The sequence below is a fragment of the Leopardus geoffroyi genome, chromosome C3, assembly GCF_018350155.1.
Source record: "Leopardus geoffroyi isolate Oge1 chromosome C3, O.geoffroyi_Oge1_pat1.0, whole genome shotgun sequence".
NCBI lineage: Eukaryota > Metazoa > Chordata > Mammalia > Carnivora > Felidae > Leopardus > Leopardus geoffroyi.
The window spans coordinates 21,588,074-21,607,492 of record NC_059338.1 but is presented as its reverse complement, the minus strand read 5'-3'; the positions used below and the strand labels follow the sequence as shown (position 1 = coordinate 21,607,492).

General features: G+C 35.2%; 2 protein-coding genes across 4 annotated transcripts in view; one reads left to right on the top strand and one right to left on the bottom strand.

The window, feature by feature from the left end:
* Positions 1–19,419, bottom strand: part of CDC73 (cell division cycle 73) — a 143,943-nt gene that overhangs the window by 66,709 nt on the left and 57,815 nt on the right. The gene's annotated exons all lie outside the window — the stretch shown is intronic.
* B3GALT2 (beta-1,3-galactosyltransferase 2) lies at positions 6,603–18,558 on the top strand. Of its 2 annotated transcripts, XM_045456144.1 has the most exons (3): positions 6,603–7,199; positions 11,264–11,403; positions 11,805–18,558. In XM_045456144.1, the coding sequence occupies exon 3, from the start codon at positions 11,932–11,934 to the stop codon at positions 13,198–13,200; it is 1,269 nt and encodes a 422-aa protein (XP_045312100.1). In that variant the 5' UTR covers positions 6,603–7,199; positions 11,264–11,403; positions 11,805–11,931; the 3' UTR covers positions 13,201–18,558. The 2 variants fall into 2 exon arrangements, with proteins under 2 accessions (XP_045312100.1, XP_045312101.1); XM_045456145.1 differs by lacking the exon at positions 11,264–11,403.

The window sequence follows — 19,419 nt, the reverse complement described above, 5'->3', positions numbered from 1 at the left end:
GATGTTAAAAGAAACTAGACTAAAGGAAGAACTTCTACAAGCTTGCCTGTCATAAGATTTTTACAGTTTCTCTTGGCTGGAAACATGCAGGTTGCTAGAAAAAGTCACTAAAGGAACTTTTATCTCATGTCTGCTGTTTTTCTGTACTTTATGTAAAGTGCTTAGCTAGTTTAATTTAAACTTAAGAAACTGATGGCAGGTGTAACTAAAGTTTAAAGTACATTCTGATTAAGTACACAGGCACCTTTTTATTAGTTTCTAGGAGTCTCTTTTGCTACATTAACCCTTAGCAAGCATAACTGAAAAAACAGTCTGCTGGGAATTCAGGGGCTCCAATCAGTACTGGGAGAACCATTAACCAGTAGGTTATCTAATAACGCTCTCTTAATAATCAAGATCTATAATATATCCAATGGGACACCAAAAAAGAGTCAAATCAAAAGAAGTAGCAAAAATAATTGTCTTATCCTTCCTAGAGAAAGGATAGGGAATATGTCTAAGACTCTGTCTCCCTAATATTTAATAAACTGTGCCTAACTACATATATTGGCAAAAAGTAGTTTTATCAATATGTATTTGGTAAGTGAAAATATAAACCAACATCCATTTATAATTCTATGAATGATTTCTGGGTGTGCTGTGCCACTCCTATAAAAAACTCCCCACAATTTCTCCAATGTTATACAGTATAATGGTTAAGAACAGTGCATAAAGACTTATATAATCTTGCTTTAATTCCCAGCTGGACTCTCTTATCACTAATTAGCTGATATCTGGGATAATTATTTTACAACTCTAAGCACTGGCTCGTCATCTTTAAAATGGGTATTCTGATACTAAAACTATTATGAGGAAAAAAAATTCTTTTACCTAACAATTTAGGTAGGCTTAGCCTGCGATCTGATTTTGGGTAAATAATAGTCACTGCTGCTAGCTGCATAGTCAAATCCTATGTAAGGAATTACTGATAAATACAATACTGATCTTCTAAAATCCACTTCCACTTGTGTAAAATACATTATTTTAAGTAGGCACTTAAGCCTTATTCTGCTACCTACATTTAAGTAAAAAAAAAAAAAAAAAAAAGTAGTGAGCATGTAATGAGTGGACATAGGAACTAAAATAAAAGCCTGGCTTTCAATTTTCTCCTTCATATTTAACTAGGAAAAGCCAAAGCTCTAGGCCTTAGGCTTCCCATTTATAAAACTCTTTAACATTCCTCCTAGCATTTCTGGCAAAGTTGCAAATACTCCTTAAAAAAGTCAGAGGAGATTCCTACAAGTACCAAACACATGTCATCAGCTACACTAAAAAATAGGACAGGCTCAGATCTCTGGAGAAGGATCTCCTCTGAGCCCACCGGTGGGCTTCCAAGATCTCTGAGTGCCGCTTGGTTTTTCCACCAGCATTCCAGCCTGGTTCCATAACATATTTGGTTCCCTGACTGGGAAACCCAACTGCCCTGGCCCACTGTTGCCACCGGTTTGGGAGAGGGGCGAGGGGTGACAGAATGAGGAATTGCAAGGGAGAAGGCGCGCCCTGCCTGAATTTCGGCAGTCTCCTGCTCCGTTGCCTAGGGCCGGCCCCATTCCCCTGTCCCCTCTGGACTCAAGGAGACTTGGCAGGTGAGGACCTGGACCCGACGTCAGAACCAGTAAGGCCGGGGCCCCAATCTAGTGAGGCCACTGGCAAGAGTGGAAGAGGAACCTGATCACTCCTCGGAGACAGACCTCAGATGTCTTACAGGAATTCTGTGGGAGGGAATGTAATAACCTCTGGTGTGTGTGTGAGTGTCAATGTGTGACTCTGTCTGGCTCGCCTGCCAAGTTCGATTCTGTGGCTCCACAGACGGGCACCCTTAAGGTTTCCAAAAGCCCACGGTGCCTGAGTGGGCCCGTGGGTGATTCTGTGGTGAATAGCATACAGTCTATGGCGGCATCGGGATGGGGAAGGTCCAGCCGCCAAAAGGGGGGAAGCCCAGAGCCCCCCCTTAGCAAAATACCAATGTGTCTACTACAAGGAAAAGGGAAAAGAATGAGTGCCCGAATCGGAAGGGGCCTCCAAAACCCAGCCGTTATCAGAAGGAACCTTGAGAAGGGGGCCTTATTGGTTTGGCTGAGACAGAATCAGATTGAAGAGGACATTGACTCTCTCTCTCTGTTCCTCTGCCTAAGATGTGAGGGCTTCTCCCTCATTCATTTCCGGGTTAACAGCTATAATTGGAGCCAACTGTGGTTAGTCTACCTCGGGATGGGGACTTTAAGGAATATTCTCAAGCAGTTGCTGAAACTCTATTTGTTTTGGGGAAATTCCAGGTCTTCACTGGCCTGATGTGGACTCCGTATTTCCACTTTGGTGAAAAAAACACGGCGTCTGCTCCTCTGTCTGAGCTAAGGTTTTCAATCGGGTTTTCCTTCTCTGCCTTCTGCTGGCACCTTGCCTCTTCTGCCTTCCCCTCCCCTCCTGTTTCTGTGCCAACTTGCGTGCGGTCCACATAACTGGTTCCTATACCATCCTCAGTGCCTCAGGTACCACTGGCTCCTCCTCCCACCCTCGAGGTCACGGAGCAAAGTGCACTCCCTTGGACCACCCACTTCAGAAACCTCCACTGGTGTCCCAGGTGAAAATTGACAATGGGGAAAGATTGATTGACTTTTAAGTGGACGCAAGTGAAACTAATTTAAGTTTGTTGGCTCTGTCTTTAAAGTTATCAGCATTAAATATGAAACTTCCATTCTACCAAGGTTGACTAAAGATCAAATAAGCTCATGTTATCTCTGCTGCAATTTGTTAGCAAAAAGATGACTTAAAATGATAGTTAATTTTGTCTATCCCAAACTTTTCATGGGTAATTGCTAAGATATCTTTCAAATTGGTAACCTGAAACTTTAAAGTTTTGTTGCATGATGCAGTGCTAAAGCTTTGATTACTGAACATAGGTTTGTGTTTTTAACTTCTTATTGCAGAGAAACTAAGGCTATTTGGACCTATTGGAAAACATGCATTGTGCTTAATTGGTTCGTGAATTTACCATCTGAAGTGTACCAACCCTAATGTAGGAAAGTAGGAGGTATGCAAGACACATCTTTTATTGAGGGTAAAAGAAAATAATTTTGTCCTAATTGAGACTGGCTATTTGGAGAGAAATGGTTTGGGGACAAAGTTTGAAGGCAAAGGAAAGTTGTAGAAGGTTCGTGCAGGAAAATCTTTGGAAAGTAATCTTATGTGTGCTCAGGATGGACTAAGGTTGAGATGCATGGAATTTTAAAAGTACACTGGTATAAGGCTGAAATTCTGCTTTTCTCTCTCTTCAAAAGACAAAGTTTTCTTCGACTGTTGAAGACAATGTAAACAAAGGTTTTCTTCTCTTTTGACTGCCAGGAAAACCAAAGCTTTAGGTTTCATTTGTATCAGGTCTTTGACTGCTTAGTTAAAACTTCTCAGTGTTAAAGGAGCTAGATTTTGCTAACAACTATATAATGCTATAATAAATAAAGTTTTAAATGAAGTATTTTTGACCAATTAGGCCCTTTTATTTGGGATGCTAAGTTGCTTGGAAAAGCACTGTCGCACAATGGTAATAAACCTTAGGTTGTACTGCACTGGTAAATGCTGTTAACTAATTACTTGAAGTGTTATGTGTCACAGAAATAACCAAATTTCTTTGTCAACTGCATCATAATGACCAATGTCTATTTCTGAGATTTTTGTCATTTAGATTTGTAAAAAGGACTTTGAGGACAAATACAGGTATTTGAAAGATTTCCAGAACTAAAAAGCTGCATTCAAACTGAACAAGAATTAGGAACATGGGACTAAATGAAAATGTTTGCTCTTCCAGATTAAGGAAACTTTCTCTTAAGATGATACACAGAAATATCATAAAGTATTCATTTGTAAACTGAAGCACTTATCTTTTCTCTCTACCTAAACCCTCTGAAATACAAAAAGTCTCAGTGAGTATTCTTTCTTTCATGGCAATTACAATTGTTTGCGTAAGTTCAATAAGAATCTGTTCATCTTGTAACAGGTCACCATTGGAAATACTGGTTATTTTACCAAGGCCTTGACTGGAATGTCATCTTTGTGAGTGACATTCATAGACTCAGATATGACCAGACAGCTTTAAGGAACTAAGGCTGGCTTTATGAAACGTGGAGTCATAAAGCCACTTGGAAATGTTGGCTGAATACCTCGCTTACAGAGTTCCCAGCAGCCACACCAGGTGAGTAAAGAAGGTCACTTCCTGGAAGGTGCAAGAACCTCAGGATATCTTGGGGACCTCGTGAAGAGGAATTCACCTCATGAAGGGGAATTCGTGAAGAGGTACTGCAGGCCTGTCTGATGACAAGTATTTGGCTTGGCTTCTGGCCTGGAGAGACTACTAAAAGTTCAATCTGGAGATTCCTTATAAAAGGTTCTAGCAAAGCAAACTTTAAAAGATCCTCACGATCAACAGCTATTCTTGCTGAGCTTATGTAAATAATTAGGCCAGGTTTTGTTAAGACTGGACTTGTTCTACAAATGCATTGGTCTTGATTTGGCTATCTCTGGAAATGGGGGATTTTAGAGAGAAAAAGCTGTTTCAACAATGCACCATTATAGATTTAAATTCTAGTTCTGTCTTTAAATGTTTGTTGTTTGCCTAAACTAGACAACTTGAGGTAAACTACAGAAAAACTGTCACAGTATTTCATGTATAGACAATCTTCTATGGTCATTATTCTGTGGGGATAATAATAAGACCCCATGGGTCCATCACTCCAGAATTAAGGCGGCCAACTCGGAAGAGTCCTCAACCTGGTGAAGTGACTCAGACCTAGTCAACCCGCTCAAGCTGACCCTCAAAAAGACGCTGGCCCCTGGAATCTTCAGCCCTACTCCAGCCCTACCCCGGAAGCTGGCTGGCCTGCACACAGCAGAAGCTTGAGGACTCAGTGTGTGAACCAAGTCCAGGTGCTCAGATGCAACTCTGCCAACCCTTGCTCCTTACCAGGGTCATAACCCTGACCTTGCTCCTTACTATTGGACTAATAGAGGCTGCCCCACAAACTGGACATCCTGGCTCCCTGCCCTGGCAGGAGTCCTCCTTTCCAAAATTTTACTTGTGACCACCGGCCCCTATATTCTAAACACCCTGGTACGCTTCACTGCAAACACCACTGCTCGCCAAACTGCAACACGCATCTTAGCCATCCAAGAGTACCAACCCCTAGAGCCAAAGGGTGATGCCTACTAATAAAGATTTTTGAAAGAGGCATCAAAGAGGGGAACATTGAGAAAATAAGTAAAGTTATGCACCATACCATGGCCTACGGGACTGATATAAGCTCTAGTTCCTAGCTTAGAGACTCCTCTTCCAGGTTCTTCTTCCTGCCCTACTTGCTGTGTGCACCAAATTACTACTAATGCAGAATGCAGAAGCAACGGACTGTAAATTGTCCCCCATACTTGTGCTTGCATCTCAGATCTCTGGAGAAGTATCTCCTCTGAGCCCAGCCGTATAAAATAAACCTCCTGCCTTCCAAGAAAAAAAAAAATAGGACAAAAATAATAGAGAAAAGGTAACAGACTTAACTGGGGAAGACAGGTGGGATAAAGCATATTTATGACTACAAATATATAGCTTAGGTTCTAAAACGATAAATTTTTAGGAGTTAATATCCCTCAAGTCTCATAGGAAAAACTGATAATTCAGGCTATTTAAAAAAAAAAAAGAGACCATGCCCCAGTATTTTGCAGAAAAAAAGCAAGGTGCCCAGGAGACTAACCATACAAAGAAATATTTCAGAATAAGTATCTAGTGCTTACTAAAAAATCTTCTTGGAGGCAAGTTACTAAACAATCTTGAAATATTTGGACAATTAAATATGATTAGTTAAACCTCATTATCCACCAAGATCCTGTACAAGTGTGCTGTATCCACTGCATCATTTTATTGAATTCTATCATACATGTAATTTTAAAGAAAATAAAAAATAAAAAAAATAAATGCTGACATTAAAAAGTAATTAAAAATAAAGTTTTGCTGCCTTCAAGAACACTGGAAACCACATAATAGCAAAAAAGAAGTGGGCTATGTCACATCATGCATCATTAAAGCAATCCACTCCAGCTGATTTATAAACTCCAGAAAATTGGGGGTAGCGGTATAAAAAATAAATGGTCTAAGTCTTCTCTAGATATTAGTAAAATTGGAATAATTTGAGAAAATAAACTTCAAAGGAAGAAGTGCACTGAAGGGGTTAAATTGCACCAAGTTACATTTTATAAAAGCTTATATTGCTTATGTCCTATAAAATCATGTAAGAAACATGAAAACCAACATCTAACACTGAAAACATTTAGAAAGCCTGTGCTTAAGCATAAAGTTAAAAAAAAAGGAAAAAATAAAATTATAACCATTTCATAATCATCCCATTTTCATATTATGCACTCACCACTATACTTACACTGAATATATATAATTTATCTCACAGAAGCAAAATCTCTAAGCTTCTCCCTACCTTAGGTTTTTAGTCAAAATGAATGCAAACAATCACGTGGGATTCAGCCAAGCAGTGACGTTAAATTCTGCTCTGTCAGAGAGAGCATCTGTCAAGCCCACATTTAAACTGCTGCCTGCCTGTGCAGCAGCTGAGGAACTGTGGATTTCATATTATAGACTAAAACCCCAGTAAAACTGCTCAAAATCCTTCCTGCAGCTGCCAGGCAACAACGAAAGAGAGTTAAATCCTATTCTATTCCAATACAATCGGAGCACTACATTCTAGCTCCGGCTGCTTTACATTGCAGCTCAGTGTTATTACTAGAAATATGGATACTGAGAAGAGAATACAGCACTGCATTGTCCGGCCAGGAAAACAGCAGATGTAAAAAGCTTCAATGCATCAACTGTCGGCAAGAGTCAACAGTGCTCCGAATAGACCGGACAACTACAGCTCTTTTGTTTAAAGAAAGAGAAAGAAAATGAAAGAAAGGAAAAATCTCAGAAGACTAGGACCCATATGAACAAGGAGGGTAACTCGAAGACAAGCAGACAGATGGACACTTTGGATACTGTGAAAAGCAATCGCAGGAGGCAGACTATTGGGGGATGTGCGCATGTTCGATAGCATCTTTTTTGCTGAAGTGATGGCGTGCCAAAAGTATTTTCAGTGGGCATAATCCTCTCCACATAAATGGCCTGACCAAGGAAGGTATGTCGATATCTTGTGTGTAATATTCATTTAAATGTCTGCTACCTTTTTATAGCCCTGGAGGCACTAATATCTGATAAACAAGTTCATCCTGTTCACCGTCCTTGAAAACTATGAAAGGGTTTCTAGATATATGATTTTAAAATCTGTCATTGTTAAAACTGTCATTGCTATATTCAAATAATTATGTAGCTTGGAGTAATTACAGATTACGGATGTATAAAAGAGAACAGGCAAATAGTATCAAGATGTGCTTAAAGGATTCTCTGAAAAATTAAACTTAAAAAGAAAAAAACTAGCCCTCTAAAGAAAACATAGCAAGCCTCTACCAAATTAGGTCAAAATGAATTCTTATCTAGTAAATAAAGTGATCTCTTAAAAATGGCTATCAAAGAGACAATGCAGTGAAATTACATTAAATAGTATCAAAGATGATCTTAATATTAGGAGCTTTTTTCCAAAGTCCTTTTCAAACAAATTATTAACATATAACAGCTTTTACTAACAAAATTATCCCAGATCCATCTCCCTAAATAAAGACAACAAACACAATCTAAGAGAGTATCAACAAATCTTACTCTCGAGCTGTAAGAATATTAAAAGGAAAGCATTTGCACAGGATCACACAAGGCAGTGTGAGTTTTATGCACAGAACACCACCACAGCAGATCTGCATGTTATTACCGTGTCCATGAATACAACTTTAAACAAAGAAACAGCAATAGTTGCTAAAAATTCCCCCACTTGAAACAGTGAACTTTCATTTTAAGCAACTCATTCTAAATGATCAAATATAAGACTGTCCTTGGTGATAATTTTTCAGTGAAATTCAAAACATAATGTGAAAATAACCTGATATAAAAATATTCATGAACAGCAATACAAGGACAAAAAATTAAATATAAATGTAGCTACTGTGCTTCTAGGCTATTAATATGTGCTAATGAACTACCATCATGGTATGTATGTGCAGGGCAGAAATAAATCTAATAAACTATTTAAACAACAATCACAGAAGAGCAACTCACGGGTCAGGAGCTCAAATATATTTCAAATATTTTTTACAATCTACTAGAGAACCTGATATTTGCTCAATCTCACAATACAACTCAATAACCTATTATTTAATAATCACAAAAGGCAAATATTTTAAAGACATATGTAAGCATTCTATTCTAAAATTAAGATTAATCAAGTTTATCAAGCCCTATAATTATTACATCTCAACATCAACTCTGTCATACCATGAATTTTTATTCCACTATAGAATGAAATCAGATGGTATTAAATAAAAAAATACAGCTGTAAAAATCTCAAGTCTCTCTTAGTGCTTTTTCTGTTAATGTTAACAACACCAATTAAACACTTTTATAAACTAGATCTCAAAACAAAAGTATAGAATTTTTTTATTCAAGCACCACTTAATCTAGGACTGTTCCAACAGACTAGATATCAACACTTTTTAAAGACAAACGATAAAAAGTGTGTGTGTGTGTGTGTGTGTGTGTGTGTGTGTGTAAGAGAGAGTGCAAGTATGTGAGAAGTAACTGAACATTTCACAGCAACATTCTCTCCATGTACAATTCATAATATGTAAGTATACATTAATAACTTAAAAAAATTATCATAAAAAACCCTAAGAGCTAAATCAAAGGTACTTCTATGCTGAAAATGCAGAAGTGTGAAACTATTTAGATTGACAAAAATATTTTAACTTTCTTGTCATGTTCCCACTTTTTAAGAATATATAACAGGCAATAACTGGAGAGTAATTTAGATATTTAATAAAAAGGAGGAACAGAAATTATGATGAATGCCTGAGAAACTTTCAATAAAGAAATTTTTAAAGCTAGACACATATACTTTATTTATCAATGGGAGATTACCCAATGAGTATATACGGATTTTAAGCCTGGGAAGCTTAATATTTACAAATATTAAGTCATGAATTTAACTTAAGATGCATCTCTATCACTTATTGCTACAAAATCATATAGGACCATAAACTATGTATTTATGCTAGATTATACTATATAACAATATGCTGTTTTCTGTAACATGGAAATACTTCAGAGATATCACTTCAGGTATGTTGCTTTCATAAAAATATTAGTTTATTACTATGATATTTATCTTCATTCATTTCTTCAGTCGTTTATTCAAAAATCTGACCTTGTATGTACTGCTTCTCAAACCATCAAATTTATACTTTTAGAAGATGTAAATGATTGGACTTCAACCAGATATCAAGCACATATCAACAAAAAGTTGACATATTTAACTTAGCTTTGGAATGTTTAAAATGGATTTCTAAATAAATTTAAAAAGCAACTTTGTTTCTTTTAAATTTATACACCTAACCCTTATATCTACTGGCTTCTATGCGGAGTGGAGGAAGAATCATTGCTATTTATAAAATATTTCATTTGAAAATAAAAGATTAGAAAGAGTTTCCTGGTCTAAATAGAATGGCAAACTATTAACAAGTACAGGAAGGAAAAAACTGAGTTTCTAAATCAGAACACTCAGCCTATTTTCAGTTTAGCTCACAGCAGCTATGTTTTGCTGGTACAGTGAACAGCCTTGGTCTTTATTGTAGCAATGTGAAATTAAAATTCATGTAAATAAACTCTAATAAATAGCAAAATAGATTCTATGTTTTTAAACCTCCATACTTAAAAAAGAATCACTTTTCCGTATCTCACAGGATGATTAAACATTTTTTTTTTATATTTGAGAACCATAACTTCTAAAAGTACTACATAATTTCAGATACTAAAAATTATCAAAAGCTGGCGCCTTTAGTATTATACTTTAGAAATTTGTTCAAATTCCCACCCACTTGCTCCTCCTAGTGGCTTTTACTAGAATAGTACTTTCATTCATATATGTTTAACACTTTCAATCATTATTTTCAAAGTACTTCATACACCTGATACGTGAGTTTTACTATAATTATTCAATTATATGAAGGCTTCCATGTAACTACCATTATTTTCCCAAAATAATTAAGTTTCATGTCAAAGTTAAACAAATTTGGCATTAAGCACGAATCTCTTAATATCACAGGCTAAACAAACACATAGGTATGTATGTACAGAATTTTAAATAAACAAAATGCTTCTAAATTAAATTTTTAAATTGGCTAGTTTCTTTTGCTTAAAGAAATAATTTTCATAAGAAAAAGTTGAAGAAATTGAAATTATTAATTCCCTTCTCGAGAAGGGTTTTCTCTTTAAAAATAGAATTCAAGCTACAGCCCCTTACCCACCTCTACCTCCACTCCTTGATCTAGAAAAACTAAGAACAAACTGAAAACCATGAAAAATCTGTGCTGTGAACCGAAAAACCTTGCTAAAAGGTAACACCAGCAGTTTTTAATATGGAGAATAATGAACCTCCCATACTGACATCTTAAAATCTAGGGCTTTAATGCTTCAGATTCCACGTCTCTCTCTCAATCTCTCTCTCTGCCCCTCTCCTGCTTAAGCTCTGTCTCTGTCTCTCTCTCTCTCTCTCTCTCTCTCTCTCTCTCAAAAACAAATAAACATTAAAATAATAATAATAGTAGTGAAAAATAATCTAGGGCTTTAATGAGTGTCACACCACCAGAAGTCCTAAAAATGTAACAAATTCTCTACACACAAATGTAGAACACAGCAAAACTCAAGAATCTTTTAAAATGCATTTTGTAAAATTCAAAATTTTAAACAGCTGGATATGATAGTACCTAGTGCCTGTATTTTGTAACAAACCTGAAAGGATTGTTCAAAGTAGTTCTTTGTTTAATTCTAACATGGAGACTCAACTGAGATATGTGAGAGTGTTCTGCCAAGGCCAAAGATAATTAAAGATAATTAGTTACTATATTTTAAAACTCAGTCTTAAGTCTAAGTAAGGATCATGATCTCCTGAATACCTCATCTTTGAAGTGGAAGGTTAAAATTAGAAAGAGTATTTGAAAATGTTCATCATTTATTAGTCTTAAAATCCTGTACTGAAGTTACTGGACCCTGAAAATTAATTTTGACAGGTGCATCTTCTCATTGACTTTCTCAACACAGTAGGGGCCAATGGAAACATGCCAAGCAGTGTACTGTGACTAACAGAACTCTGCCATAATCAACCTTGCACCGTCTGTCCCACAACTGATACATGACCGTTTTACAAAAAAGGCCGCTGACTGTGCACCATACCACCAATGGTATGTCAAATCAATTTTAATTAATGCCAATAAATTTTCCATCTGCTCTCAGGCCTTCTTACATGGCCTCTCTCAGGAATCTAGGAACATTGTTCTCTTCTACATGCATACAACTTTTAAATCTTTAACTCAGGTCAAAAGCACAAATGACCAGAACTACTCAGACAATGAAATAAGTGGAAGAAAATTAATCCATCACTTTTCTCTTTAAAGTGCTCATCCTATTCCCAGTGATTATATGTTACCAAGGATAAACAAACTATAAATTTCATCCCTGGGTTATCATATTTTCACAACTTAAAAACTCCTATTTGCCCTAATATTATTAACACCCAAAGTCTCTTTTCAGGCAGTTCTATAATATTTTGCATTTTGTAAATTTTTATGCTTCATCTTTATAGAATGACTGCATGGGAGACAACGTGACCGAATTAAAAAATGATTACCAAAGAAAAGTATTGATTCAGGAGAAGGAAACAACATTTTCAGCCTCCAGTATCTCATATCCCATTACTGGATATTTACAACATGCTTCAGTGGAGGAGAAGACACTGCTGCTTTGCAAAGATGAGCTGGAATGCCAAGAGGTCTCTGTTCCGTACCCATCTTATTGGTGTACTTTCTCTAGTGTTTATTTTTGCTATGTTTTTGTTTTTCAATCATCATGACTGGCTGCCAGGCAGAGCTGGATTTAAAGAAAACCCTGTAACATACACTTTCCGAGGATTTCGTTCTACAAAAAGTGAGACAAACCACAGCTCTCTCCGGAACATTTGGAAAGAAACAGTCCCTCAAACTCTGAGGCCTCAAACAGCAACTAACTCCAATAACACAGACCTGTCGCCACAGGGAGTTACAGGGCTAGAGAATACACTTAGTGCCAATGGAAGTATTTACAATGAAAAAGGTATCGGACATCCGAATTCATATCATTTCAAATATATTATCAATGAACCTGAAAAATGCCAAGAGAAGAGCCCTTTTTTAATACTGCTAATAGCTGCAGAACCTGGACAAATAGAAGCTAGAAGAGCTATTCGGCAAACTTGGGGCAATGAAAGTCTAGCACCTGGTATCCAAATCACAAGAATTTTTTTGCTGGGCGTAAGTATTAAGTTAAATGGCTACCTTCAACGTGCAATACTGGAAGAAAGCAGACAATATCATGATATAGTCCAACAGGAATATTTAGATACATACTACAATTTGACAATTAAAACACTAATGGGCATGAACTGGGTTGCAACGTACTGTCCACATATTCCATATGTTATGAAAACTGACAGTGACATGTTTGTCAACACTGAATATTTAATACATAAGTTACTGAAGCCAGACCTGCCTCCCAGACATAACTACTTCACTGGTTACCTAATGAGAGGATACGCACCCAATCGAAACAAAGAGAGCAAGTGGTACATGCCACCAGACCTCTACCCAAGTGAACGCTACCCTGTCTTCTGTTCTGGGACTGGTTATGTTTTTTCTGGAGATCTGGCAGAGAAGATCTTTAAAGTTTCTTTAAGTATCCGTCGTTTGCACTTGGAAGATGTATATGTAGGGATCTGTCTTGCCAAGTTGAGAATTGATCCTGTGCCCCCTCCCAACGAGTTTGTGTTCAATCACTGGCGAGTTTCTTATTCAAGCTGTAAATACAGCCACCTAATTACCTCTCATCAGTTCCAGCCTAGTGAACTGATAAAATACTGGAACCATTTACAACAAAATAAGCACAACGCTTGTGCCAACGCAGCAAAAGAAAAGGCAGGCAGGTATCGCCATCGTAAATTACACTAGAAAAGACAATTTTTTTTTCAAATGTGCAATCTGTAAAATATTGCTAAAAGCATGTATAGTTAAAACTGATTACATCCATAGGACAAGTTTTAGTTAAAATTCATCACATACAGAAATTCAAAAACTATTTTTTTAATTTCTGAAAGTAATTCTTAAAAATACCATTATATAACAAAAAAGGTATCCCAAAAGAAACTATTAAAAAAAAAAAAAACTGTATAAGGGGATTCTGTGTATTAACATGCAATAAAAAGCATGCACACATCAATGGTTCAAGGCTTACGTTAAGGGCCAATAAGATGTATTTGCATATATTTTCCACATAAATTTTAATTTAAGAAATGGAGACAGTCAAAAGACCCTTCTCATTTTAGATTCAGTTTTTCATTTTAACATATAATTAAATGTAAATAAAACATTATTGTCAATCTTAAGGAAAATTTGTAATTGTGCAAAGGACAAATTTTCTGACCTGACTCTTCTAGGGTTCTAAAACTATATTCCATGCAATAAGATTTAGTTGAATTACTCCATAAACACATTTATAAAGTTCAGATGTTTCATCAATGCAATTCTCATCTAAGTATTTACCTTTTAATAACAATTGAGATACTCATTTTCTTTTATTAATACATATACTGGGGGAAAATTATTTTGACATGTGATAAAATGTGAAAAATCAATGTGTCTCAGGCTCAAGTTTTTATAAGAAAAAAAAAGTAAATGTTTCAAAATAGACAGTTTGTTTCCTTGTTGGTGTTAAGGGCCAAGCTAGTATTTAAATGAGTTATTCTATTAGATCAGTTATTGCACTCTTAAGGAGTACTACCACTTAACTTCAAGGATATCTGTAAAAATACAACAGGTTCCTCCAACTGAAGCAAAAGTAATTACAGGCACAAAGAGAATGTACTGTTGAAAAAAGATACAGGATAAAGAGTGCAGCAGCAGTTTCATTCAATACATTTTTAAGATGCATGTCTGCCAAACTGCAACATATGGGAAGTTTATTTCCTGACAGCAGGTGTACACATGCCAATACTTAATCATTTTATGGCACCTACTTCTTTCTCTGAGTGCCAAGTTTACAAACCTGCAGTTTTTAATTTGGTAGATGACAACTATTCCATGTCACCAATTTAAAACCTTTTTTGGGAGGGATGGGGGAAAACTACAAATGTTTGATGAACACTTGATTCTAGGATGACAATGTATACAACGCACTTTTACCAAGTTTTTAATAAAAAAAGAAGTAAACAAAAAAATCTTTACTGAGTGTTACAGTACAAATATTTTCACAGTAATTCTGTTTGGTTCCATTACAAAGTTTAAAATCAAGAAATAGTAACCCACTAAGTTTGAAAGTGTTTTTAATTCATAAAAGTATGTAAAATTTAACGATCTAAATCTAATGAAGATGTTACTTATCCTAATTGTAATGACAATCATTTTTATCCTTGATTCTATTCTGAAGAGATACTGTACCAAAACAGAACTGTAATAATTGTTAAAGTTCAGAATCACAGAAACTGTTTAAGTACTTATTATTTAATATGTTACATTCTATTTATACTGAATATATCTCCCATTTTCAATTCAGTAGTCTTAAGTATTCTATTCTACATAGAGTAATTTTGAAAGCCAAGCTATATAACATCCCAGCTCTTGGTTAAGTCCATTTCTCACTTAATTTATTCTATATGATTATAAAAACACTAAAGTTACTAAATGCCAAACTCATTAAATAAAAGTCACACATAAGAGGATAATACCAAATTAGGTAAGTAAGTTTCAGGAAAGACAAAAGTAATCTTTCCTTCAATGTAGAGTAATTCTCTCATTTCTACTTCAGAAGTTTTTTTAAAAAAGGGTATATGTGTGTACATGTATGCATGCGCAATTATGTACCCAGAAACAGAACCCAAGCACTATCTGCCTAAATTATGATTATAGTGCAGGACCTTTAAAAGATAGTATTTTTCTTCCGGAAAAATTCAAGTTTAAAAAGTTGACTTTGAAAAGCAGAATTCTTAACAGACAACTAAATTCCTCCTATCTTACACATCAATTTAAAATCATTTCAACATCCCTGAGAATACTATCTTGAGAAGTGACAGTAATCTGGTAACATAGAGTTCTCAAAGAAAACTCGATCAAATAATAAAGTTTCCTAATGCTGCTGAAAATCTGTATTTTAAAATAAATATTCTATTAATTTACTCTTGACCTTCCACTCTCAATATGCAAGAGTAATTCTTCAGAAAACATGAATTTTTATATTATAATATCTCAACATCTCACCAATAGTAGCTGTGCCTTATTCATGCCCAGTACTATGTGATTATGATTACACATGAAAATATAATGTTAAATTCTATTTGCACTACATTTGGTCAAAGAAAAAAAATCAGGAACGACTATGTAATCTTTATGCTCAAAGTGTTAATAAATATTTTAGAAGATAAAAATACCAACACTTTTGATAGTTACACTAATTTTGATCAAGATTATAGGTAGTGAAAGTCTAATTCAAGTAAATAATTTAAATTTCTCACCTTTTAGTATGCAGCAGAATCACATATAACCTCAACTGGAATCTTACTGATATCTATTACCAAAAACCCCTATGACAATAATAGCAACAATGGCAGCAGGAACTATTTACTGACAGAGCATACACTATATGCCTGGTTCTGTGTTACACCACTTTACACACATGATCTCACAGAATCCTTACAAATGACACTAAGAGACAGGAAAGAAAGACTCATGCAAGAAGTTACATACCTAAGATCACACAGCTAATAAAAGCAGCAAAGCTTCATCTTAAAGACCATGTTCTCAACCAGTATGTTATTCTGCTGTATATTTCACATATGACACCTGCAGTAAGATCTAAAGAGCTAAGCAAAAATGGCCTGTCCTCTAATTCTACTATTCTCTGCTTGTTCTTCATCTTTTGCCAGGGAAGGCTTCATAACCATTTTCTCACACTGGAGGGGCACCTGATGTTAGGTGCAAATAAAGAGAAAGGGAAAAGAAAGGAAACCTGATCCCTCTTTTTTTCTTCTTCTTCTTTTCAACCGTTTACATCTGGTGGCCAAAACCTTAGAAAACCCTAAGTTTACTGCTTATCTCTTGCTTCTTTGGGCTCTGAGATACATCTGTAAACAACAGACATATGTCACAGTTAGAAATTACAAAAGGTGCCTACTTGGAAGCACATTATATCATTAGTAACAGACAAAAGTAGCACTGCATTTACTCACTCTACTAGTCAGTCACCTACTGTTTTGGGATGAGGTGGTAAAATCCTTTTATCCAACTGATTTCAGGGTTTTTTTTTTTTTTTTCCTTTTCAGTTTTTACTGCTCAACTACAAAATCTATTAAATTAACATAGCTTTAAGAAGACAAAAAAGAATATCCCCACTATGCATACATTTCTAATAGACCTCACAGAATATCAGTTTATCACTTAAACAGTACTCTCAAAAAACAGAGAATGTACACAAATACTAAAAAGTGACGTTCTGAGTTTCAGGAAGACACCTGTCACACACTACATCAACACACACGCACAACCTTCCTCTAAGCACGATATAACTATAAATCTTACTATTTCAAGATACAATATGTCAAAAGAGGAAGAAAAATGTTTCTGTATCTACAGGAATTGTTTCTTCTCTCTTTACCAGAGCAAATATCTGTGCTAAAGGACAACTGGAGCTAACGTAATTGTCTCAGTCTGTCTATTAATCTAATCATTTCAACTTCCAACTGAATGTGACAGATTCTAAATTTGAATCTCACTGTTGACAGTATCCTAAACACTGAAAAAAATAGATCGACAGATCTAATAGATCATAAAAATACTAAATAACAGAAAACTATATAACATTATATGAAAAATCTTGAATTCATGTTTTTATGAATTTTTAAGCAAATGTTTAAAATCACAAATTTATACAATAGAATAAAATAAGGGTGTATGCCATAACTAAAATGCTATTAAAACATTAGAATATAGATAACGGAATTAACATGACATTCTGACAGCGATGAGAATCTTCTAATATACTGAAGGTTTGAAACAATAAAAATCACATTAAAACCACAAAACAGTTATTTGAAGTAATTTCATAAAACTGTTTCCAGTTATGATTTGAAAAATAAATACTATCAGAAAATTAGAACTAGAAGAAATTACCATAAGCCCCAGCCAATATCTACTTGATTATCAGATAAAATTAAGAAGAGAAATAAAAATGTTCAGTAAGCCCATAATGAGATAATGTGTTATGGTTTAACAACAGTTTTCAAACTAATTTCCTCATATGTCTCAGTTACTATAATTAGTAAAACCAGGAGAGCTGTGTTTTAGAGTCCTGCCCTCACTTTAGTACAACTGCAATTTTATATGTTTAAATGAAAAGTTTCCATGTCAAAGTTCATTTGAAAAGAGTGACCAATGTTTATTTGCTTTTTGTTTGTTTACTGAAAACTACCTCAATGATTCTTGAACTGAAATACAACTACAGAAAAGATAAAAATACATATATTTACTCATCATGTAACATCCAACATATCAACTTAAAGAATAAAAGGAACTCAGATAATCAGTCAAAAAAAAGATTAAAATACTAAAACAAGAGTCTTAGACACGAGCCATTATACAATACAAATAGTGAAAAAAAATTCACAAAGGCAACATTTTAAAAATAAGGGATAATCAAAAGTAAGAGGAAACTCTGGTGAAAACTAAACTTTTACCAAGAGGTATAAAAATTCTGACAAGTAAGAACACACCATCTTTTTTTAGTTAACAAGAATACCTACTTTTAAAAATGGACATTCTTCCCCAATCAGCATGTTTTCTTCATCTGTATTTTCCAAATAGGGAAAAAACTGTTGTAGTAAGCCCAGTCAAATCTTAATGAATATTTTTTAAAGTTTTTAGCGTGTATGGATGGAAATCACAAAATGATTATAAAATTAATATGGAAAAAAGGTATCAGTAGCTAAGAAAATACTGAAAGTGATCTTAAAGAATGTACTATAAAGCTGGGGCACCTGGGTGGCTCAGTTGGCTAAGCATCTGACCCTTTGTTTTGGCTCAGGTCATGTCTCATGGTTTGTGAGTTGGAGCACATCAGGCTCTGTGCTGGCAGTGTGGAGCCTACTTGGGATTTTCTCTCTCCCCCTCTCTCTGTGCCGCTCCCCCACTTGTGCTGTCTCTGTCTCTCTCATTAACAAGCTAATGGCTATCATATCAAAGTTTGTACTATATCTCGCATTATTAGCACATGTTCACTAAAACTGTTCTAAGATTTAATAAATTTTAAATATTTTTAAAGAACTTTCTAGAAGTATATATGATAATCAAAATTTTAATAAAATGACAGGATTAGAAGACCTTTGAGGTACTTTTTTCAATCATTCAAACATCTTTTGAGAGACTACAATATGTTGGGTACAGACACTATGATGATAACCAGTTAAGATGGTCTATCTAATAAATGATGTTTGGTTACTTGGACAGCCATAAGAAAAAAAAATAGATTTGTTCTTCAACCATGTATTAGAAAAATTTCCAACCAGATAAAAGATCTAAATCTAAATAACGAAACAAACCAGTTCAATGGTGGGGGGGGGGGGGAGTGCATTTCTTTATAACTTGGGAGAAGAGTTAACTTTCCTAATTACGACAAAACTACTTTCCACAGAAGAGATTTATAAATGTGATTACAAAATACTTTGAAAGAAACTCTGGCATGGCAATAAAAAATCAACAAAATCAGAAGACAAATGACAATCTGAGAGAATACTTGCAACCTATAAAAGTTTAATATCCCCAATATACCAAAATGATACAAAATAAAAAAGGAAGAGGAAGAGACCAACATTCTGACAGAAAAATGGGGAAAAACATTAATTTACAGAGAAAGAAATGATAAGACCCTTAATCATAATCAACCTTGATGAGAATGCAAATAAAAACCACTAAGAAACCATTACTCACCTATCAAATTAACAGAAAGTTAAGCCTGACATCATACCCTTGATAGACCTGTAGGAAAATAGGCACACTAAGACATACTGGTGGGAATGGTACAACTCTTAATGGGGGGGGGAGGAATTTGATAACATCCTGCAACAGTACAGAAGGATTTACCCTTTACTTATCAATTGTCCATCTAGGAATCTCTTCCCAAAACAC

Bases quoted from the DNA above. Each gene is read 5' to 3' on its own strand.
- B3GALT2 (XM_045456145.1), top strand. From the start codon at position 11,932: ATGCTTCAGTGGAGGAGAAGACACTGCTGCTTTGCAAAGATGAGCTGG.